The sequence below is a fragment of the Labrus mixtus genome, chromosome 5 (genome assembly GCF_963584025.1).
Source record: "Labrus mixtus chromosome 5, fLabMix1.1, whole genome shotgun sequence".
Lineage (NCBI taxonomy): Eukaryota > Metazoa > Chordata > Actinopteri > Labriformes > Labridae > Labrus > Labrus mixtus.
In genome coordinates, this window is record NC_083616.1 from 28024610 (window position 1) to 28045324 (window position 20715).

The window sequence follows — 20715 nt, forward strand, 5'->3', positions numbered from 1 at the left end:
TCATATATTTTTGGTTTACCTTGCACCGTCTTTGCTGAAGCTTTTGTCTTCATGTTAGGGCTCTATTTGCCTTTGAATTCCCCCCAGGGACAATTTTTATTTTATTTTTTTAATGAATTGAATAAAGTTGTCAATAAATGCTAAGAAAAAGTAAAAATGTTGAGAATAAAGCTGAAAGAGAATAAAGTCAAAATATCAGGAAAAATAGTCGAAATCCTGGGAATACAAGCTGAAACATAATTTCTTGACATTTAGATTTATTTTTTTGTGCATTTTAAGTGCACAATGACATGAAGTCTCATTATTTATTCCTCATGGTTGGCCCTAAGCCTCTTCCGTAGAGAACAGTCTATACCTGAAAGTGTCAGAGCCATTGTTCTGATTGTTCTGTCTTTGCTGCTAAATAAATAAATAAATGACTGATTTATTTCCTGCCATAACCTGATTTTTCTCAATAATCCAGTTTGTGCCTGTCTCTCTCTCTCTCTCTCTCTCTACCGGTCTGGTTGGCTGTCTCTCTCTCTGTCTCTGTCTGTCTGTGTGGGTCTCTCTCTCTCTGTCTGTCTCTCTCTCTCTGTGTGTGGATGTCTATCTCTCTCTCGCTATCTGTGTGTGTGGATGTCTCTCTCTCTCTCTCTCTCTGTGTGTGGATGTCTCTCTCTCTCTCTCCCTCTGCCTGTCTGTCTCTCTCTCCTGTTCAACCTGCTGGTATCACCAGCAGCGATGCAGAGGAAACACACTGAAGCGGCCCCGGTGTTTTATTAAAAACAACATTGAACCGCAGTATTTATTGTTTTACTTCATGTTCATCCACTCTACTAGTCGTGGAGCTGCGGGGGATGGTGTCGCCTCCTGAAGCCCGATAATCAGACGCAAAGGCCGGCGGCAGGGAGGGCTAGCTGGCTGGAGTTAAAGCCAGGGCTCCTGTGTGAATCTCGGCCTCAGAGCAGGATTTTATCTGGACTGTTTTGTGGATATTTGGATCGTCTTTGTAGGTAGTTCTCCCGGTCCTGGTGGGGGATCTATTCTGGCTTCAGTTGTGCTCCGTGCTTGATGCCCCGGAGACCCCGGAGGAGCTCAGACTGCGGAGCCCCGGAGCAGGGCTCGGACACCGGGGAAGCAGAGGAGGTATGTCGGCTGTGGGAGGAACAACATTTACGACCTTCCGTGTTTGTGTGTGATTCGAATTACATGTTAACATTATAGGGAATGTGTCGATTCTGAACCCCAGAGCGGGCTCAGTGTGGATCCACATGCAGGCTCACATTAAGAGGATGTTTTGTGTTGAAGGAAGGAGCTAGCTGGTGGCTAACTGTTAGCCGAGGAGCTAGCTGGTAGCTAACTGTTAGCCGAGGAGCTAGCTGGTGGCTAACTGTTAGCCGAGGAGCATTCCATTGTCACAGCCGCTGGGCTAGCCAGGCTAACAGGCTAGCTCCGTAACAGTAATGAACGGGTGAAATTATTCCAACAATTTCGGGATATTAAACGCTTTATTCGACCCCTTTAATCCCACTTAGCGACCCTTCAAAAATCAGTGTTTATCGAGCTGTTCAACGCGACCCACACGCATCGGACTGTTGTCGTCTCGTTAGCATGCTAATGCTAACAGTGCTATGGCTACCTACAGCCTCATTTCCCTGTTAGCATGTTAGCATTAGCTACTACCTGATTGCAACACTACAAGGAATCTCAAAATGTCTCCTCTGACACTGTCATTTTGTTTTTTTTTCATTTCCCCGGCCAAGTGGAGATATGAGGACAATGTGAACAACACCTCCCGGTTACATTTCAGTATTTTACTTTAAATAGACATATTACATTTATTAGAGGGGTTGGTAGTTTAAAGACCAAACTGTGAAAATAAACATAAACTCTTTATTTTGTGTACTTAATAATCAGTATGGAACATTTCTGTTATAATAAGTTTATTTTATTTTATTCATAGTAAAAGAGTTTAAACTTTTATTCAGGATCATACGATATCGATACCTGTTTTGATACCATGGCAACAAGAACATAATGCTGCCTTCATGTGTTCCTCGGAAATATCGACTTTACCTTATTAACGAGTTACATCAACAGCCCTCAAGAGTCGTAATAACCGCTTTAAGTTTAGGACGTTTCAATGATACCTGAGTTGTAGCGTTTTCGTCTCGTTTCAGGGCAGAAAAAAACGACATAAAGCGGAAAGAGTGTCAACAATTATCTAAAGCAGGGGTGGGCAACTGGTGGCCCGGGGGCCACATGCGGCCCCCATCAACCCTCAACGTGGCCCTCAGGTCAATTTTTACATATCAATTAATTGGAATGAAGAAGAAAACATGACAAAATCTGCCATGAAATCATGAAAACCAGAAATATGTCCATAATAATATTAGATCACTGGTACATGTTGAGTTAAATTTGAGACATTATTGACTGTAATTGTTTTTGTATCCTACAATTTGGCCCTCTGGCAGTGAGAATTAAATGAATGTGGCCCTTGCTGTGACCAAAGTTGCCCATCCCTGATCTACAGCCTTTCCACATATGAACACCTTAATGGATTTTCAGGAGGACTGCCCCCTGAAATCCTGCTTATCCGTGCGTTCACACATGAACCTCACAGTGGGAGACTAGCCGTGTTGGACGGGGACGAGGTCTCCTGAAGGAAGATGTTTCCGGAGAAACTCTGGATGAAGTCAGAGCAAAACATTCAGCTGTTTGCGTTCACACATGCAGCTCCCGCTCAGAATACCAGGGGTTTTAATTCTGTCATTATAGCGGACTCTGTCGCTTAGTCTCAGTCTAAGACTAAAACAGTCTTAGTCTGTCTTGCCTCAGGAGACCCCCCTGGCCTCCCTCCTGTCGGACAGGAATAGTCTACCCCTTTGAGGTGCATGTGTGAACAGCCAGATCAGAAGGATAGAACATATAAATATAATTGAATATAGAAAACAAGAACGGTTGCTTGTTAATTTTCCGTTTACTTAGATCTGTGGAAGCTCTGAACACAACAGTTACTCAGAAAGTCTTGCCTGTTTGCGTAAAAAAAAAAGCAAAAGTTGTAAAGTAAAATAGTGCTGAGATTCCCAGAGAGTTTGATTGTTAAGTGTAGCTGCCTTTAAATAGTTTTTATTGTAGACTCTCTGTCTCTCTGTCTGTGTTTATGTCTCCTGGTGGACGCCATAACAAAGTCCATTCACAAATCTACCAATTCAAGTCGACCTTTATCAGCAGGACTGCACGCCCAGAGAAAGTGATTCCAGGGGGGTGTCTTTGTTTTTCACTCGTTCTTCAGAAGGAAACAGAAACTTGTCATTTCAACATGAAGAGCGTTCGTGTCGCTGGTTAAAAGTTCAGCCACAGTTTATGAGCTGTGGAAGCTGCTCAGGTGTCAGCTGCTGTCTGCTTACACAAAGATAGTTTATAAAAAGAGGGAGAGGCATCACTCTGGTTTGTTTCCTGACAACAGTAACAAAGGAGTGGTGATGATTTATCTAATGACAAACAAGCTGAATGAATGCTTTAATTATTTACCTTTGTCCAATCCGCTGAATACAATAACCACGAGCCTCAGCTACGGTTGCTTTAAAAGAAAACCGGTGCATCAAAACCATTTAAAAATCGAATTAGCTACTAAAACACCTTACAAAGCTTTCTTGATTTATCCAAAGCAGACCCATAATTTAAAAACAATTACATTTAAAGAAAATCAGCTCTTCATGCTGAAGTCCGCTCATCAAAAAGCTCAAAAACTTCAGACTGTAGCAGCTTACAAAAGGAGATTTAAGCCGTTTTCACATCTGCACTCCGGAAAATATCTAGATCATTTCAGGAGAACTGCTCTGGAGATTCTCCTGACCTGCCTGTTTGTGGCTGTTTGCGTTCACACATGCAGCTCCACCTGGAAATATCAGGAGTTTTTCAGAAGATTTCTGCAAGTATGAAAAACCCTGATAGATTATTCAGGTCTTTTTTTTCTGTGCGTAACATTTTACACATCCACGGATAACGACCGGGAAAAGACTCTCCGATCAAAGCCATTTGAAATGAAACTGAAGGAACTCGCTGAATCTTCCCGGGTGATCATGTTCATTTAAAAGCTCTGCGTGCACAAAGGACAATCTACATGTTAAGTATTGCACTTATGCTGTTCTACTTGTTGTTATGGCGCCTGCCCTGTTATAAAACCATTGATAAGAGGCGGGAGGAAAAGTATGTCACTGTACAAACACTCAGATCAGCACTGATTCACCATGAAGACACTGTAATTCAAGGTCAGATTCACAAGACATAAACACACCCGAGCTTTTGTTAGAGCTGCGATGATTTGTCTGCTTCTCAGTAAACATTTATACTGATAGAGTTTATATTAATGGATTAACATTTCTGAAGTAAATGTAGAGTCCACAGTTAAAGCTGCGTGTTGGTGAAATCTAGACGAGGAGTTGTGGTCGGCTTCAGGTTAAAAAAACAAACCCAACAGGACTTTCACCCGAAGGAGCAGAGTTACTTTTACATCCGTTCAAGACTTTCTGTGAATAACGTGTTCAACAACGACACAATCTTTACTATTCACATTAAAAAGGAGCAACGCTTTAAACATCTTCAGTCATGTTTTAACAAAAGGCTGCCTCAAGAAAAAAAAAGAGAGAGAGAGAGTGTGCTGTCTAAATTGACAAAGTTTGGTACTAAAACGTTGACAATAGCTGACTGCAGGAACTTTTTCATAGTTCTAGGAACCTTTGAAACCCTCCCCCCTTTATTTGTTGATTCTGCACCGCAGGAACTATGAACTACTTTAGTTCCTAGAACCTGGTTTAGAGGAACCTCCTGCTTCAGAGTAGATACCATGGTGGTCGAATGCAGACAGAAAAAAGTCCCCATGTTGTGTAGTTCTCAGGGAACGCCCTAGTGGATAGTCTCCAGAACGGTTTGGTCTGAATACACCTTTTACATTTGTTTTATATATGCTGCGTTCCAGTTGATCTCAGAAGTTGGAAATTCAAGTTGCCAGTCTGATACGTCATCAGGAACGACCCCTGAAGTCTGATCTCCGACTCGGAAATTCTGAGAACCTTCAGTAGCCCGAATTCAGATCCAATATGGCTGCCACGAGCATCGAAAAGGATGTTTAATCTGTAACTGTTGTGTTTATTAGCAGCTTAGTCGTCTTTTTGTGTAATTAAATCAATCACACCGATGGTATCGTGCAAGTTCTCTCTGTGGAGGTGTTAGCTAACAAAACAAAAGTACTCCTGGAGGCGTCCATGTTGCTTTTCCGACTTGCAACTGTAACGCAGTTAACTCGGGTGTGACGTCATTCCCAGCTCAGGGAGCCGAAAGTAAATGGAACGCAGCGTTAGATACTGTTTGAATTTGTTTGTCTCCTGACTGAACTCTGAAAGTTGCATCACATCTAAAACAATGAAAACGTGTTTGACGAGGAGCAAGAATAAGAAATGTTTCAAAAATAAAAGCAGGGTGAGTTTTTTTTTTAATATTTCTAAACTAGCAATACTTTAGTTCAGCCTGACGCAGGGGGCAGGTTAGGACGTCTCTGCAGAAACATAAAGCGTGTGATGTTTGTTCTTCAGCATTGTTTCCACTAAAGAGTCGGTTTGAAACAGTTTGAAGATCTTACAGAAAGCTGCTGCGCCGACACTCCCGCCGTGTGATAACTGCTTTCATCATGACTCAGGTTTCATTCAGAGGAAATCTAAATATCATTGAACGAGGGAGGCGCCGTGGTGATGCGTCCAATGACACAGAAGCATCCAGGAAAGTTGAATCATTCGAGGGAGGAATTTTGAAGCGGACTGAGTCACTATAAACCGCCGCTGTTATAAAAGGAAATGTTAGAATAAATGAATTTAAGTGAGTGTTACTTCAAAGTTCTTCTGCTCTGATAGATCGTTCTCCTGTTCTTTCATCCTCTTCAGTTTATTATTTTATAAAAGCCTAACACTTTATAGCTGCAAGATGAGATGTATGTTGTGTTTACATTGTGGTAAACCATCCTGCAACTGATATTCCTCAACTATTTTATCCATTATAATTCATTTGAGTGTATTTGACGGGGACAGAGCACCTTGATCAACATCATCAAAATGTAGGAATTAAACATGCCACACTTAACTGGTATGATAATATTCATTCATTGTGCCCGGGCAGGTTATAGAGACTTTAAAATGTAATTATATACGGAGGCGGGACGGTTTCAGCTGGGGAGGGTAGTCCGGTGTGTATGAATGTGTCAGTATGAAACTCCCGCTGTGCTGTGCTTTTGCAACTTTAGCCGTTTCACACTCCTGAAAATATCCAGATAATTTAAGGTCACACATGCTCCTCACAGACTATCCCTGTCAGACGGGAGGGTGAGCGAGGGGGTCTCCTGAGGTGAGACGTAAAAAACAATGCGGAAGTATCGCATGAAGCATCAGAGTCCTCTATACGACGCTATAATGAGAATATCTGTCTTTCTATCAATGCTACGTGTAGTTCAACAGAAGTACAACATCAACTAAAGAGTGGAGAAGAACATCCTGGAGAACAGGAAACATAATGCAGCAGGTTAAATGACCTGTGTGCTGATGTGATGTAACTAACGGAATAATACGTTTTTAGTTTGAAAAGTTGCTGCATATTTTGTTTAAATGAAATATTAACCGGCAGGAACATTCACGCCGTTAAGTACTGGACAGGTTTTCAAAAAGCAAAGTCAGACCTCACACCAGAAGCTGCTCCACATCCCAGTTCATAAAGTTCATCAACACATGAAGCGTTTCAGGCTCTGGCCTTTCATCAGACCTGAACAAGTGAGGAGACACACCTCCATGTGTACGACCCCCCCCCCCCCCCCCACGGGGTCACCTGACAGGTCATGTGATCCTCCATAGGAAGAAACAGTCCGGCCTGTACCGGCTGGACGGGTTGTAGTGTGCCATGGAGGAGCTCTGTTTTATCGTAATGTTTCTGTGCATGGCTCTTCAATTATTCTCACTATGGAGTTCATGAGCTGTCAGCTGACCTCGGGGCTCGTACACATGGGCGTGTGTCTCCTCGCTTGTTTATATCTGATAAAGAGCCGGGGGCCCGAAACCTCATGTGGTGACGAAGTGCATTCAGTGGGATTTAGATCAGCTTCTGGTGTATGGACTTCTTCTTCCTTTTATTTTTTTAAAAACATCTGTGTCTCTATAGATTCTTTTATGAAGGTTTAACAGTTTAATCAAATGTATTTTAATATTATTATTTTTTCAATTTCCTGTAGTGTAGTGCACATTTTCCAGGTATCGGGGGATTCAGTCTCTGACCAGACTGAATGAATCATGTCTTATCAGCGTGTCCGTCTGAAGCTGACCCCTGTGTCTGAATGATTCTTCTGTTTGAGCGTCAGCTGATCTGCAGCTGCCATGTAAAAGCGCCTTTATGCTTTACTAGAGCGAGTTTGTAAATCATGAACAGATCGGGGTGCCGGATGGCCTAGCGCTGGTGTTGCGCGCCCCATGTGCGGAGGCTTCAGTCCTCGTTCCAGCAGCCGTCGGTTCAAGTCTGACCTCTGCCCTTTGCTGCACGTCATCCCGCGCTCTCTCGTCCCCGACGTTTCCTGTCTCTCTCTCTTCAGCTCGCCTCTCCAATAAATGACAAAAAGGCCCCAAAATAACTTTAACAAAAAGAAACAGATCAGACTACACAGGCGCTCCTCCTCTGTGTTTCCTGTGTTTTTCTTGGAGGTTGAATCAAACATTTCCCAGAATATTAGCGTGATAAAAAAAATGTTCCGTCTGTTTGGTATGAAGTGAGCTGTTTGTTCTGGGCGGAGGAATAAAGTCAGAAAATGTGTTTTTGTTAATGAGGGCGTTCCTCTGCAGTGTGGAGACAATGTGACTGCTTAGATCATCTCAACAAAAAGTAAAATAAACCATCCAAGTGTCTGTTAGTCTGCTGTTCCACCACAGCCTGATCACAGTTGTGTGTGTGTGTGTGTGTGTGGGGGGGGGGGGGGGGGGGTGTGTGTGTGTGGGGGGGGGGGGGGGTGTGTGTGTGTGTGTCCTAACAATACTGTCCTGCTGCCTCTCGGATGACTCTGACGTTTAACAGAAGAGAGGGGATTTAATTTCTGGGAATTATTTGATTCAGGATTTATTCTGAACTTCAGATTTATTAGTAATTACTAATTTCTTTGTTTAGGGTCAGAAATCATTTAGTACGAGGTCAAACTGGCTTAAACTGGACCTGATAAGCAGCTCATGATGCGTTAGGAAGATGATAAAGAAGTAGTCCGTCTCTAATACTCTGAATGACGATCTAGCATATGTGAACAGTCAGGTCAGGAGAATATCCAGAGCAGTCCTCTTGGAATAATTTTCAGGAGTGAATATGTGAAAACGACTTTAGAGCGTCTTCTTGTCCCTTCAACTTGACTGCAGGTCACTAACCCACTTCCTGTCTCTGTCTGTCTCTCAGGAGTTTGTCTGTCTGATTGGACCCCTCCCATCATGAACCCTATGAACCAGATGAAGGCTGGACTGGCCAACAATCCACACAGGTAACCACCAAACCCAGGAGTGACGTCACAATGTACAGACACACCTGAGAGTATGTTTCTACATCGCTACAACAAGAATGTAACCCACTGGAGCTCAGCGGGAATTAAACACTTTAAACAATCAAACCAACAACATGTTAGTCCATTGACTGGCTCACTTTTTTGTTTGTTGCTCTCTGTTTAAAATAATTCATGAAAACTGTCAAATATTATTGTAAAAACAGACAAAAGGAGAAAACCACAGTGAACCCTGATCTGTGTCTTTGTCTGCAGCGATGGTTCATACCCCTACGACCCCTCCAGCTGGCAGCAACAAACCAATCAGCCCACAGGATCACTCTCCGTGGTAACCACCGTCTGGGGAGTCACCAATCCCTCAGCCAGCCAGGTATGACATCACCAAACAGGAAGTTTGAATTTATATATTAAAATATCTTCAAGTAGAGCTTGAAGGAAACATGTTGATTTGAATTGTGTGTCTTGTTGTCCTTAAGGGTCTGGGTGGAGGGGTGATGGGGCCAGGGTCGAACCAAGGAGGGGGACCCATGATGCAGGGCCCCGGGGGTCCGGGAATGGCCGGGGGACCCGGAGGCTACATGGGCCAGCAGGGCTACGGAGAGCCAAACAAAGGCTACATGAACCAGGGCATGTACGGCCGGACGAGTGGGGGCTACGCTGGAGGACCGGGGGGGTACGCAGGGAGGTGAGTGTGTGTTGGTGAATTCAACAGATACTTTACACATAGAATAATATACATGAAATTATTATTTTGGTTTGATAATTCACTCAGAAGTAAAGATGTGTAGTCGATCTTTCACTGTATGAAATAAATATAAACAACTCTCTTTCTTGTCCTCAGTTACCAGTCGAACCCCGGAGGCTCTCGAGGCTCGACTGACTTCACTCAGGCAGCTGCTGCTGCAGCAGTCGCCGCTGCTGCTGCCACGGCAACCGCCACGGCCACGGCAACAGTCGCCGCCATCCAGGAGAAACAAAACCAGGAAATGAACTACGGACAGGTGAGGAGAAGAGAGGGGTCACAGGTGATTGTTTTTGTGATGGTTGGTGAGAGCTCCCCCTGCTGGTGACTTCAGGTGTTGTCATGATTTTATTTGAATTAATTTGGGTTGATCATTTATTCATGTTCACACCTGTGAGCCTCCACCTGAGCTTCAGGTGTCTCACGTTACACTAACTCATGATACAATGTGTGTGTGTGTCTGTGTGTGTGTCAGATGGGAGGTCCAGCCTATAACAACCAGTTCATGGCTCACTCCGGCCCCCGCGGACCCCCTGGCATGGCCCCTGGAGGTATGGGCCCCGGTCCTGGACCTAACAGAGGACCCCCCACAATGGGCCCAATGTACGGACCAGGAGGCGGCCCCCAGAGGGTCGCTCAGCATCCAAACTACGGCCCTGGACCACAGCAGGGCCACCTGAGGCCGCCACAGGGTCTCAAACGGCCGTACAGCTCTGAGGTGAGTCAGGAGGTCTAAAAAGATTAGAAATAAGAACATTAAACTTTAAGGAATATAAAAACACTCTTACACGTATTCTTCTTCTCCCTCTTTGGTCCTCAGTCGTTCCAAGGCATGTCTCAGCAGTACGGCGTCCCCGTTGGTTCTAGTGTGAACGTGATGCAGGGTTCTGGTGGTCCAGGTGGTTCTATGCCAGGATCAGGTGGTGGCGGCCATGGTGGACCCGGCCCGTACTCTGGCCCCGGCATGCAGTACCACCCAGGTGAGAAGACTGAAGCAGGTGTTAATGACACTTATTGCAAAGGGAATGTCAACAAGATGACGCCTGTTGATTTTGTATAAATCAATCTAACCACTAAATGGTTTAGCAGGTCCTGGTGGTCCAGGCCCCGCCCCACAGCGCTCTGACTCCTCCCCCTCGTACCAGACCCACAAGATGCCCCTCCAACAGTACCCGCCCTCTGGACCCCCAAACCCACAGTACTACAAGGTGAGGAGAGTCGACCACACCTGTGCACAATCTGTCAATCTCTAAATAATATCAAAAGATGACGTCGAGGTTGGCGAGGAATCATGGGGAAAAAGTTGTTCATACATCACACCAGTGTCCTCACAATATTTATAATTTGGTAAATTTGTCCAGTGGCCTCAATAATCTGAACAGTGAACTAAAGATATTTTATTTTTTCTTCTGTGTCTGTGCAGCAGGAACAGTTCAATGGTCAGGGTGGAGGTTTAAACTCTCTGACAGCAGGGGGCGCTGGCGGCGTCTACAACTCCTTCAACCAACCGTCAGGGGTAAGACAAACTCTGAGTCACATAGTTCATGATTATATGATAGATTATTTTACATTAGGAATAAAGAGAAGTTAAATAAGCTCTCTCTCTCTCTCCCTCTCTCTCTCTCAGCCGGGTCGAGGGTTGCCAGGTTACCCCTCCTCCCCTGTACCTGGAAACCCGACCCCTCCCATCACCCCCAGCAGCTCCATGGCCCCGCCCTACATGTCGCCCGGCAACAGTGACGTCAAGCCGAACCCAGCTTCCTTCCTGCCCGACATCAAACCCAACATGGCCGGCCTGCCTCCTCCTCCTCCAACAGGTACACACACGCACACACGCACACACGCACACACGCACACACACACACACACGCACACACACACACACCACATCATCAATAATAGAAGGTAATGAAAATATTAAGAGTTAACGAGTTAATGAACAATACGATTAATACGTACCTCCATCTTTTGGTTTTCTGATGGGCCGGGCCGTTGGATTGTTTTTTTTTCTTAATGACTCGGTTTCTCAGGTGTGTCATGTGTCACAAAAGGTGTGACAGTGTCTGACTGTGTTGAGTTCTTGTTTTCTAGGTAACCCTAGCGACGACCTGCGGCTGACCTTCCCGGTGCGTGATGGTGTGGTTTTAGAGCCGTTCAGATTAGAGCACAACCTGGCTGTCAGCAATCACGTCTTCCAGCTGAGAGACTCCGTCTACAAAACGCTTATCATGAGGTGAGCACACACACGCACACGCGCACACACACACGCACACACACACACACACACAGTCCTCTGCTGGCTTAACAGAATTCTACAGAATTTCAGGAGGACTGCCTCTGAAATCCTCCTGATCTAATCATTCACACACACACCTCACAGCGGCAGACTGTACCTGTCGGATAAGAGGGGGGCGGGGGTCTCCTGAGGAAAGACATGTCATATAGAGAACTATGTGGAAGTTGTGGACGAAGTTAAAGTCTGCTGTAGGACACTATAGTGAGAACATCTTCCTTTATGTATGTGGAGTTCAAATGAGCGGGAAGAACATGATGCAGCCATTTAATAACATGCACGGAGGTCGTACTGGTCGTGTGCAGACAGTCTTTGGTCGTTCACTGATCACAGTATATAAACGTCACCACCCCTCTCATCAGCTCACTGTGACGTCATGTGGCAAAAACACGAGGAGTCTGGCAGGAGAAACTCCGGATAGTGAAGTATTAATAAGGTGATTTTTATATCAAGAAAGGCTCTGATTCATGAATTATTTGGGGTCTGGCAGGAGAAACTCCGGATAAAGTCAGAGTGAAAAATGTGGCTGTTTTTGCGTTCACACATGCTGCGCACCTTGTCTTTCTCTGCAAGGTGAATCACTGTTTTTGTCAAAGGATGTCTGGTTGATTCTTTGAAGATGTGAAGGCTGTTTCTGGTTTGAGATTAAAAAAGGAACTTACTCTTAAACAAAAAGGTTTTCCTCCTGGGATTCTTCCTGTGATAAATTCTGACACTTTTAATAAATATCTGAGTCTGTCTGTGACAAAAACAAAGAAGATTTGTCCCTCAGGACGACATTAAAGATGCTTTTTGTAAAGTGACTCACTTGTTAAGAGTTGATGCTATACAAATACAAATTGATTGATTGATTGATTAAAGACATGACACGTCATCAATCTTCTCAAGAAGCTCCCCATTGCACACCGTCTCTCAAGAGTGCTTAAAAAGTTTATTTCAGGGTTGATAAATGTTTGCATGCTTGTTTCAGACCGGACCTGGAGCTGCAGTTTAAGTGTTACCACCACGAGGATCGACAGATGAACACCAACTGGCCAGCCTCCGTCCAGGTCTGACCTCCATCCTCTTTCTCTCATCTTCTCTCAGAACCAGTTTGTCCTGCTCTTGATTTTTTTTTTTTTTTCCTGTTTTATTTACTCTTCTTCTTCTTCTTCCTGCTCAGGTGAGTGTGAACGCCACCCCTCTCACCATCGAGCGAGGCGACAACAAAACCTCCCATAAGCCTTTGTACCTGAAGCAAGTGTGTCAGCCGGGCAGGAACACGATCCAGATCACCGTCACCGCCTGCTGCTGTGTAAGAACTCCTCATATTTCACACATCTACAGGTGAACTTCATGTGCTGCTGGGTTTAACATACCTCTCTCTCTCTCTCTCTCTCTCCCTCTCCGTCTTTCTCTCTCTCGCCCTCCCTGCAGTCTCACCTGTTTGTGCTCCAGCTGGTTCACCGTCCGTCGGTCCGCTCGGTGCTGCAGGGTTTGATGAAGAAGAGGCTGCTGCCTGCAGAGCACTGTGTCACTAAGAGTAAGTTCCTCCATCAAACCACCAATCAGATCATTCTGATTTAGGACTGACTGCAGTTTGTCCAGTGTAGCGTCTTTTTCAACCAATAGAAATGAAGATCACAACAAATCACTCATCCTTTATTTTTAATTAATCCGGGAGCGGAGTCGCTGAATGTTTCTAACTTAACTCTGAATGGAGAAACATAAACTGCAGATATTCTAACATTTTGAGAAATGCTCATTTTGATGAGCAGTGTGCCGAGGCGTTCGGTTGTTTCACCCGCAGCTTCGTGGCTAGTTGAGTCACAGGGCTTACAGTCTGTGTTGTTTCAAAGCGTTGTTACATTTTGAGGAGGTGCACGTCAGTCAGTGTGGAGGAGGGACAGGGTTACTCCTTCAGGTCAGTTCATCAGAATCAGATCAGTGCAGCGTTCACGTTTGTGAAGTTTCAAACGGATCTTCCTCAAGTCTCCAATCTTCTGTGATGTAGGTTTGTGTGTGCGTGCTGTCTTCTTCATGTTCTTAAATGTGTGTGTGCTTCAGTAAAGAGGAACTTCAGCAGCGGCACCATCCCTGGGACCCCCGGGTTAAATGGAGAGGACGGCGTGGAGCAGACCGCCATCAGAGTCTCGTTAAAATGTCCCATCACGTTCAGACGCATCCAGCTGCCCGCCAGAGGTCACGACTGCAGACACATACAGGTCAGAGCCGCGGCGTTTGTTTTAACCTTGCTTTTATTTGAGGTTTTCACTTTTAATTTCCAAAGGAGCTTTTTAAAAAAAAAATTATAAAACAAAACGGGGTCACACCGGGACAACGGGAATATGTAACTTATTTTATATTTGTAGGAAATAATTTCATTCATAAAATGATTTGGAAGATAAACCTCTTAATTAATATGTAACTCTGACCCCTAGTGTTAACAATCGGTACTGCAGTCCAAACTCTAAACATTGGTTACAGAGCTGTCCACACAGGTCCCTCGAGTCCGTCTGTTTGTAAAATGAGCACGCTTCATAATAACATAAAGCTTTGCATGTGCTGTATTACAACGTTGTGTACAAGAGACTTAGGCACGGTTAGTCCTGGTGCAGTGTGACCGCGGACTGTTCGACACACAAGATGATGATTTATCTGTCTTATTGTGATCCTGGTCTCGGCCTGCCTTGGTCTTGACGGTAGTCCCTGAACCTTTTAGTTCTGGGGACCTTTAGTATAAAAGAGGCTTTAGAACATGTATACAATTCAACATTACTAACTTCAAAAAGGTTGGGAAAAAGACGTTTGATTTGTCAGTCTAATAAATTTCTGTGTGTGTGTGTGTGTGTGCAGTGTTTTGATCTGGAGTCGTACCTGCAGCTGAACTGTGAGAGAGGAACGTGGAGATGTCCTGTGTGCAAGTACGTCACACTCACTCACACTTTGTTTGTATACAAACATTTAAACACATCTTAACTCAACTCCAAAAATCAAAGAGGAAAAAATAAAAACTGAGTTTGTTGTTGGTGTTAAAACATTCCAAATTTCCAAACTGAAATCACGTGAACACACTGATGTCGGAAAAACGACCATCCCATGAGCACCTGAATGCAGCATAACGCCTGTTTGTGTGTGTGTGTCTTTTTGTGTGTGTGCAGTAAAACCGCTCTGTTGGAGGGTCTAGAAGTGGATCAGTACATGCTGGGGATCCTCATCTACGTTCAGAAGTAAGAAACTTTGCTGTTCATTGTTTCCCATCGTTTGGGTTTCTGTCCAGAACGGGGTCAAAGGTCAGGTGTGTTCCTCACACACCTGTAAGCCTGTAGTTCACTCTACGCTCTCAGGCATTCATTCAAGTGATAGAAACGTGTCAGGAACGTCTTCTCATACAGATTGTTTGTCCTCAGCTCGGAGTACGAGGAGATCACCATCGACCCGGTGTGCAGCTGGAAGCCGGTCCCCGTGAAGCCCGACATCCACGTGAAGGAGGAGTCGGACGGTCCCGTGTTGAAGCGCTGCCGGACGCTCAGCCCGAGTCACATGGTCCTGCCCAGCGTAATGGAGATGATCGCATCGCTAGGCCCCTCCTCCTCCTCCAACCCTGCCTCCGCCTCCTCCCCGATGCCCTACCCGTCCCTGTCTGCAGGGGGCAGCAATAACAGCAACAACACACCAGACTACCCCGGACCAGGTAAACGGGAGCCGCGACACTGACCTTCAAAAGAGCCGATGGATGTTTTAACAGCAGAGTAACGTCATGAAAACAACATCCATTAACCTCCTCCTCTTATCTGTATTGGTCCAGGAAACATCAATAATCAATGATGTCATTACGATAATGATATCCTCCTTTAATGTATAAGTGCAACTTTAATGCACATGGAAGGTCTGCAGTTCATTAATGTGAGATGACGATGGATCTCTGATAAAACATTGAGGTGGAGGTGACGTAAACACGAGTCTCTCTTAACGTCAGGCTCAGACCTTTGACTTTGTTGTTACGACGTAAAGAGACAATGAGGTGTTGTCCAATCAGAGGTGCTGCTTGGGGCCCCAGACCAGTAGGGTGCGGAAAATGCAGTTTGCCTGGACGCTAACGTACTACTTGATCCTAAAAACCGATAAGCTACTGAAAAGAGAGTTCTGATGTAACGGCTGACCTACTTACTAAAACGATCAGGGCCGATTACAGAGACCTCAGTGTTATCCGGGTTGAGATGGAGGAAGTTTATAAATTCTCTCTCTCTCTCTCTCCCCTCCTCAGCTCCGTCCTATCCCAGTCAGTCTGCTGGTTTCTCAGACTTCAGTGGTCCTGGGACTCCGGGAATGGGGGGGGATTTCTCCTCCCCAGGTCCTCCCCCTCTCTCCTACCAGTCTGAGCTCTCCAGCGCCCTCCTCACCCCCGACAAACCTCCCCCTCATCCGCTGGCTGGACAGGTACAGTGATGACATCATCATCATGTTTTTTTGTTTTTTTTAAAGAATAGAAACATTGTGAATCAGTAAACAGCACCTCCCTCTCTCCTTTCCTTCACTCCATATCTACTCTCCTTCAATATCTCCTTTCCTTCCCTCAATCACCTCCTCTCCTTCCATCTCTTCTTTCCTTTCCTTCCCTCCATATCTCCTCTCCTTTCCTTCCCTCCATCACCTCCTTTCCTTCCCTCCCCCAATTCCTCTCCTTCCATCTCTTCTTTCCTTTCCTTCCCTCCATATCTCCTCTCCTTTCCTTCCCTCCATCACCTCCTTTCCTTCCCTCCCCCAATTCCTCTCCTTCCATCTCTCCTTTCCTACCCTCCATATCTACTCTCCTTCAATATCTCCTTTCCTTCCCTCAATCACCTCCTCTCCTTCCATATCTCCTTTCCTTCCCTCCCCCCAATTCCTCTCCTTCCATCTCTCCTTTCCTACCCTCCATCTCTCCTCTCCTTCCATATCTCCTTTCCTTCCCTCAATCGCCTCCTCTCCTTCCATCTCTCCTTTCCTACCCTCCATATCTACTCTCCTTCAATATCTCCTTTCCTTCCCTCAATCACCTCCTCTCCTTCCATATCTCCTTTCCTTCCCTCCCCCCAATTCCTCTCCTTCCATCTCTCCTTTCCTACCCTCCATCTCTCCTCTCCTTCCATATCTCCTTTCCTTCCCTCAATCGCCTCCTCTCCTTCCATCTGTCCTTTCCTTCCCTCCTTTTCTCCTCTCCTTCCATCTCTCCTTTCCTACCCTCCTCTCCTGCCATCTCGCCTTCATCACTTTCTTTTCTTTATTTCTCTGTCTCCTTTTTCATTCCTTTCTTACTTCCTCTCTCTCAGATGTCGGTCTCAGGCCGTCTGGACTCCACTTCCCATGGTGCTCCTCTCCCCCAGCAGCAGTCGCAGGGTCTCCACGGCAACTCCCAACTGGGGGCTAACAACCAGATGATGCAGCGTAGCAACCAGAATCCCCGTCTCCAAGGCGACAGCTCCTTTGGTCTGGGAGGATCCTCGGAGGTTCCAGAACCTTCTCTGGACGTGAGTAAAACCCGGACAGAGACTAAAATCAGGTTTATCAAATAGCCTAGAGAGCTGATTTTCACATAGGTCCCGCCTCTGATTTGGAAAATAGCCATTCTTAGATTGGGGTTTTTGGGTGACACATGGGGTGGCCAATCAGATTTCAAGGCGAGGAGCCCATGCCACCCCTCTGGCCACGCCCCTGAATATATAAAACACCTTGGAGCCGGGCTCATCCTGAGTCTGTGTCAGAGACTTAAAGAGACAACAACAGAGACGTAGTTCTGCTGTTTGAATCAGACTAACAGACATGTTTGTTTCTACAGTTGCTTCCAGAGTTGACCAACCCTGACGAGTTGCTGTCGTACCTCGGACCTCCGGACCTCCCGAACAACAACAACGACGACCTGCTGTCGCTGTTCGAGAACAACTGAACACTCTCACACACAAACACACACATACTCTCACACACACACACACACACACACACACACACACACACACACAAACATACTTTCAGAGACTTTAGTGTATAATACAAACTCTTTCTCTCCTCGCCCGCCAACATGACGCGCGGTCCAACATGGCCGCCGTCTGCACAGGTCGGAGCGGACGATCAGAAGGAAACAAACAACCTTTTCAAAATCGTTAATGTGTGACTATGAACTTGATGGTAACTTTATTTTATTGTTTTTTTTTTATCCTCTGAAACTGTATTTTGATGTTTCATCCTTCATTCCCAGTCGACAAAATATTTAAAGTGACGACGACGCTGCTGCTTTAACTACACACACACACACACACACACACACACACACACACACACACACACACACACACACACACACACACACACACACACACACACACACACACACACACACACACACACACACACACACACAGTCACTGCTGAAACTCTCCAAATCACCCGTGTTTGTTTTTTAAATCTCACAGGTTCAGTGAGTTTCTATAAGAGAGATGAATCGGTCAGTCGGGGTTGAAGAGGTTCAGCAGTGATGAGCCGTGGCTGTGTTTGTAATTAAAGAGCGGTATGGTCCTTTAAAGGCGGAATATTTCTGCTCCATGAGACTTTTAAATGTGTCGGTATAAACAGTCCAAGATGAGCTTTAAAGGAGTGAAGGTGAGATGTGGAGACTCTGAAGACAAAGAACTGTTGAGAAACATTTACACTCAGCCACAGAGAGAACGCGTCACTGTGAAGATCCTTACAGCGTGTGTCCACCTGGCGTTTTCTTCAGGGAGAAAAGTGCTGGCTGTGCGCTGAGAATAAAAGCTCTGCACGTGTGTCATGTCTGTATGACATTGGTCTCTTGACTACAGCCGCTGTATGACTGACACTGCTCTGTTGATTTTTACTGTATGTTTTATATTTCCTTCACTGAGCATCAAACGGAGGAGGTCGGCCCTCCGATGTTGACTGGATGATGAGCTTAATAATAACAATGGCCGCCCAGCAATCCTCTGATCAGACACGGAGCAAAGAGGATTTGGATACAAGACACAAAAGAGACAAAAATAAGAGGACTACATGATTGGCTGGAGCCTGCTGCAAACGCTCTCTTTGTGTTAGGAACAATTTAAAAAAAGATTCTGGCACGCAGAAAAAAAACGCCAGGTGGACACAAAACTCAACCATCAAATCAGGATTTTATCAAAGATTCCAAAAACACAGAACTGCTGATAAGTCATCAGAAAATAAATAAACTTCACGTGTTTGACGTTATGTCGAAATATTTTTAAAGATTAATCTAAAAACACTCAAAACTACGGCAGACAATGAGGGCCAAATTAAAGAAATATAATCTGACATTTTAGGATTTAATCGTGATTTGACAAGATTACAGTTGTAAGAGAATAAAAATGTAATATTAGGAGAATAAAGTCTTAATGTTACAATGCCAAAGTCATAAATGTTTGGCTGTGGTTAGCCTGTATTTTATTTTGAAAGGGCATATCAGGAGAGCAGTCAGTCGCCTGCACTATAAAGAGAACTGTGGAGCAACAAAGTGAATTTCTACTTTAGTTAAAGTTTCTCAAATAACTGAACACTTCCTGTTTGTCGAGCAGGCGGCTGGTCGCTCTTGAAAAAAGCAAACAGGCTGAAATAATGACTTCTTTTCAGGTTGTTTTACTTTTTTTTTCTCAAATTACGTCTTAAATCTCCAGATATATTTGACTCTTGAGTGCGGCCCTCATACTCCATCGTACTAAATCACAGAGAGAGGCACAGATTGTTTCTTTAATCTGTTTGAATCTGATTTTGAGCTTCAGTCACGAGAGAGATCCATCACATGCCGTGTGTGTCTCAGTGTTTCAGGATTAATGCTGTTCAACTTTTAACAACAAAGATGACGAGGATCAATCAGTGAGTTGATTGGTCCCAAAAAAATAATCAGCAGCTCTCTTCAAAATGCATATTTTTACAATGAATTGTCCCAAAAAATGTGAGAAACATCCGTTTAGTAAAATGTGAAAAAAGAGATTTGAGTGATTGGAGGAGCGCGGTCGGGTCCGATTTGATGAGGGATTGCACCTACGCTGTTTGTCGTTTCTGTTGCCGGTCACAGTAGCTGCACCTTTAATCTCAGATCCACCCTAAGTCATTTTTTTCTAGAACAGCGCCTGAGCCTGACTCTTATCATTTTTTATTTTTTCACTTTTTGTTTAGAAAAGTGTCTGAAACAAGAGAAGAATTAGTTCAGAGTCGAGTGATACAGAATGAGGAATGTTTCAGGTCTGATTTTAGTGAACAAACGAGGACGTCCACCACGTATGCAGAGTTTTAGTCCAATGTGAAGCCATAGGTCAAAAGTGACTTTTTACATCCGGTGTGTAAAGTACGTTTTGTAGTCAATAGTTTGAGCAGTCCTGAGATCTGACTGACTTACATCACGGCTGCTGCCTGACGCTTTGACCTGACCAGTCGGCTCGTTTGTGTTTTTATCTTTATTTTCTTTTATTGATTAAAATAACATGAAGCTAAAGTGACTTTAAGAGACAAACAATAGGAGCTACAGTAAGGGAAGTGTTTCATGAGATAAGTCTGGAGAGGGAGATGATTCAAAAAGGAAATCATTGGCAGGTTGTTTAATGATCAATAGTTTCTGAAAGTAAGCTTTAAAAAATCTCTGATTTTAGGGGATGTTTTTAACCCAAAGGTGCTGCAAGCTAAGAGAGAGTACTGTCTACATGTTTTGTTTCTTAACCGAAACGTTGCAAACCTATTCGTTAAATTTGGACAGCGGGCAGGAGTTTACAGGCATCTTTGGGTGATTAAAAAAAATTAATTTACGAATACTGGTTGCGTTAACGAAACTTTGTATTTTACTAGAATTACGACTAAATTTAAGAAGCAGTAACCGTGACAACCCTAACCTGCAGGGGCGTGTCTGGACTTTTTGGACTGAGGTGGCCCTTGACTTACGCAGGGGGGGGGGCATGAAGTTTGTGGGCACACATACACAAATTAATTAAAAATGTTTGAATCTTTCTAAACCCACAAACTTTAAGTACTTGTAAGAAATACAATTTGGCAAAATATAAATCTTTAGTTTCTTTATGGACTGAAAAACTAAGATATATGAGCGAATTTGAAAGTACTTAAAAGGATTGCATGCTTACTGTCGCACGCTGT

General features: G+C 44.6%; 1 protein-coding gene across 1 annotated transcript; it reads left to right on the top strand.

The window, feature by feature from the left end:
- Positions 1-646: 646 nt before the first annotated feature.
- On the top strand, positions 647-19561 carry LOC132974829 (zinc finger MIZ domain-containing protein 2-like). Its single transcript, XM_061039112.1, has 21 exons — positions 647-1128; positions 8452-8533; positions 8807-8921; positions 9028-9236; positions 9393-9552; positions 9769-10011; positions 10114-10273; positions 10383-10501; positions 10717-10809; positions 10921-11110; positions 11385-11526; positions 12557-12635; positions 12749-12880; positions 13003-13108; positions 13633-13790; positions 14422-14489; positions 14727-14795; positions 14976-15259; positions 15833-16005; positions 16878-17075; positions 17384-19561. Exons 2-21 carry the CDS (start codon positions 8484-8486, stop codon positions 17489-17491), a joined length of 2856 nt encoding a protein of 951 aa, XP_060895095.1. The 5' UTR covers positions 647-1128; positions 8452-8483; the 3' UTR covers positions 17492-19561.
- Positions 19562-20715: the final 1154 nt, after the last annotated feature.

Bases quoted from the DNA above. Each gene is read 5' to 3' on its own strand.
- LOC132974829 (XM_061039112.1), top strand. From the start codon at position 8,484: ATGAACCCTATGAACCAGATGAAGGCTGGACTGGCCAACAATCCACAC. The intron at 11,527-12,556 runs GTGAGCACACAC...TGCTTGTTTCAG, and splicing joins TACAAAACGCTTATCATGAG to ACCGGACCTGGAGCTGCAGT. The intron at 17,076-17,383 runs GTGAGTAAAACC...TTGTTTCTACAG, and splicing joins TTCCAGAACCTTCTCTGGAC to TTGCTTCCAGAGTTGACCAA.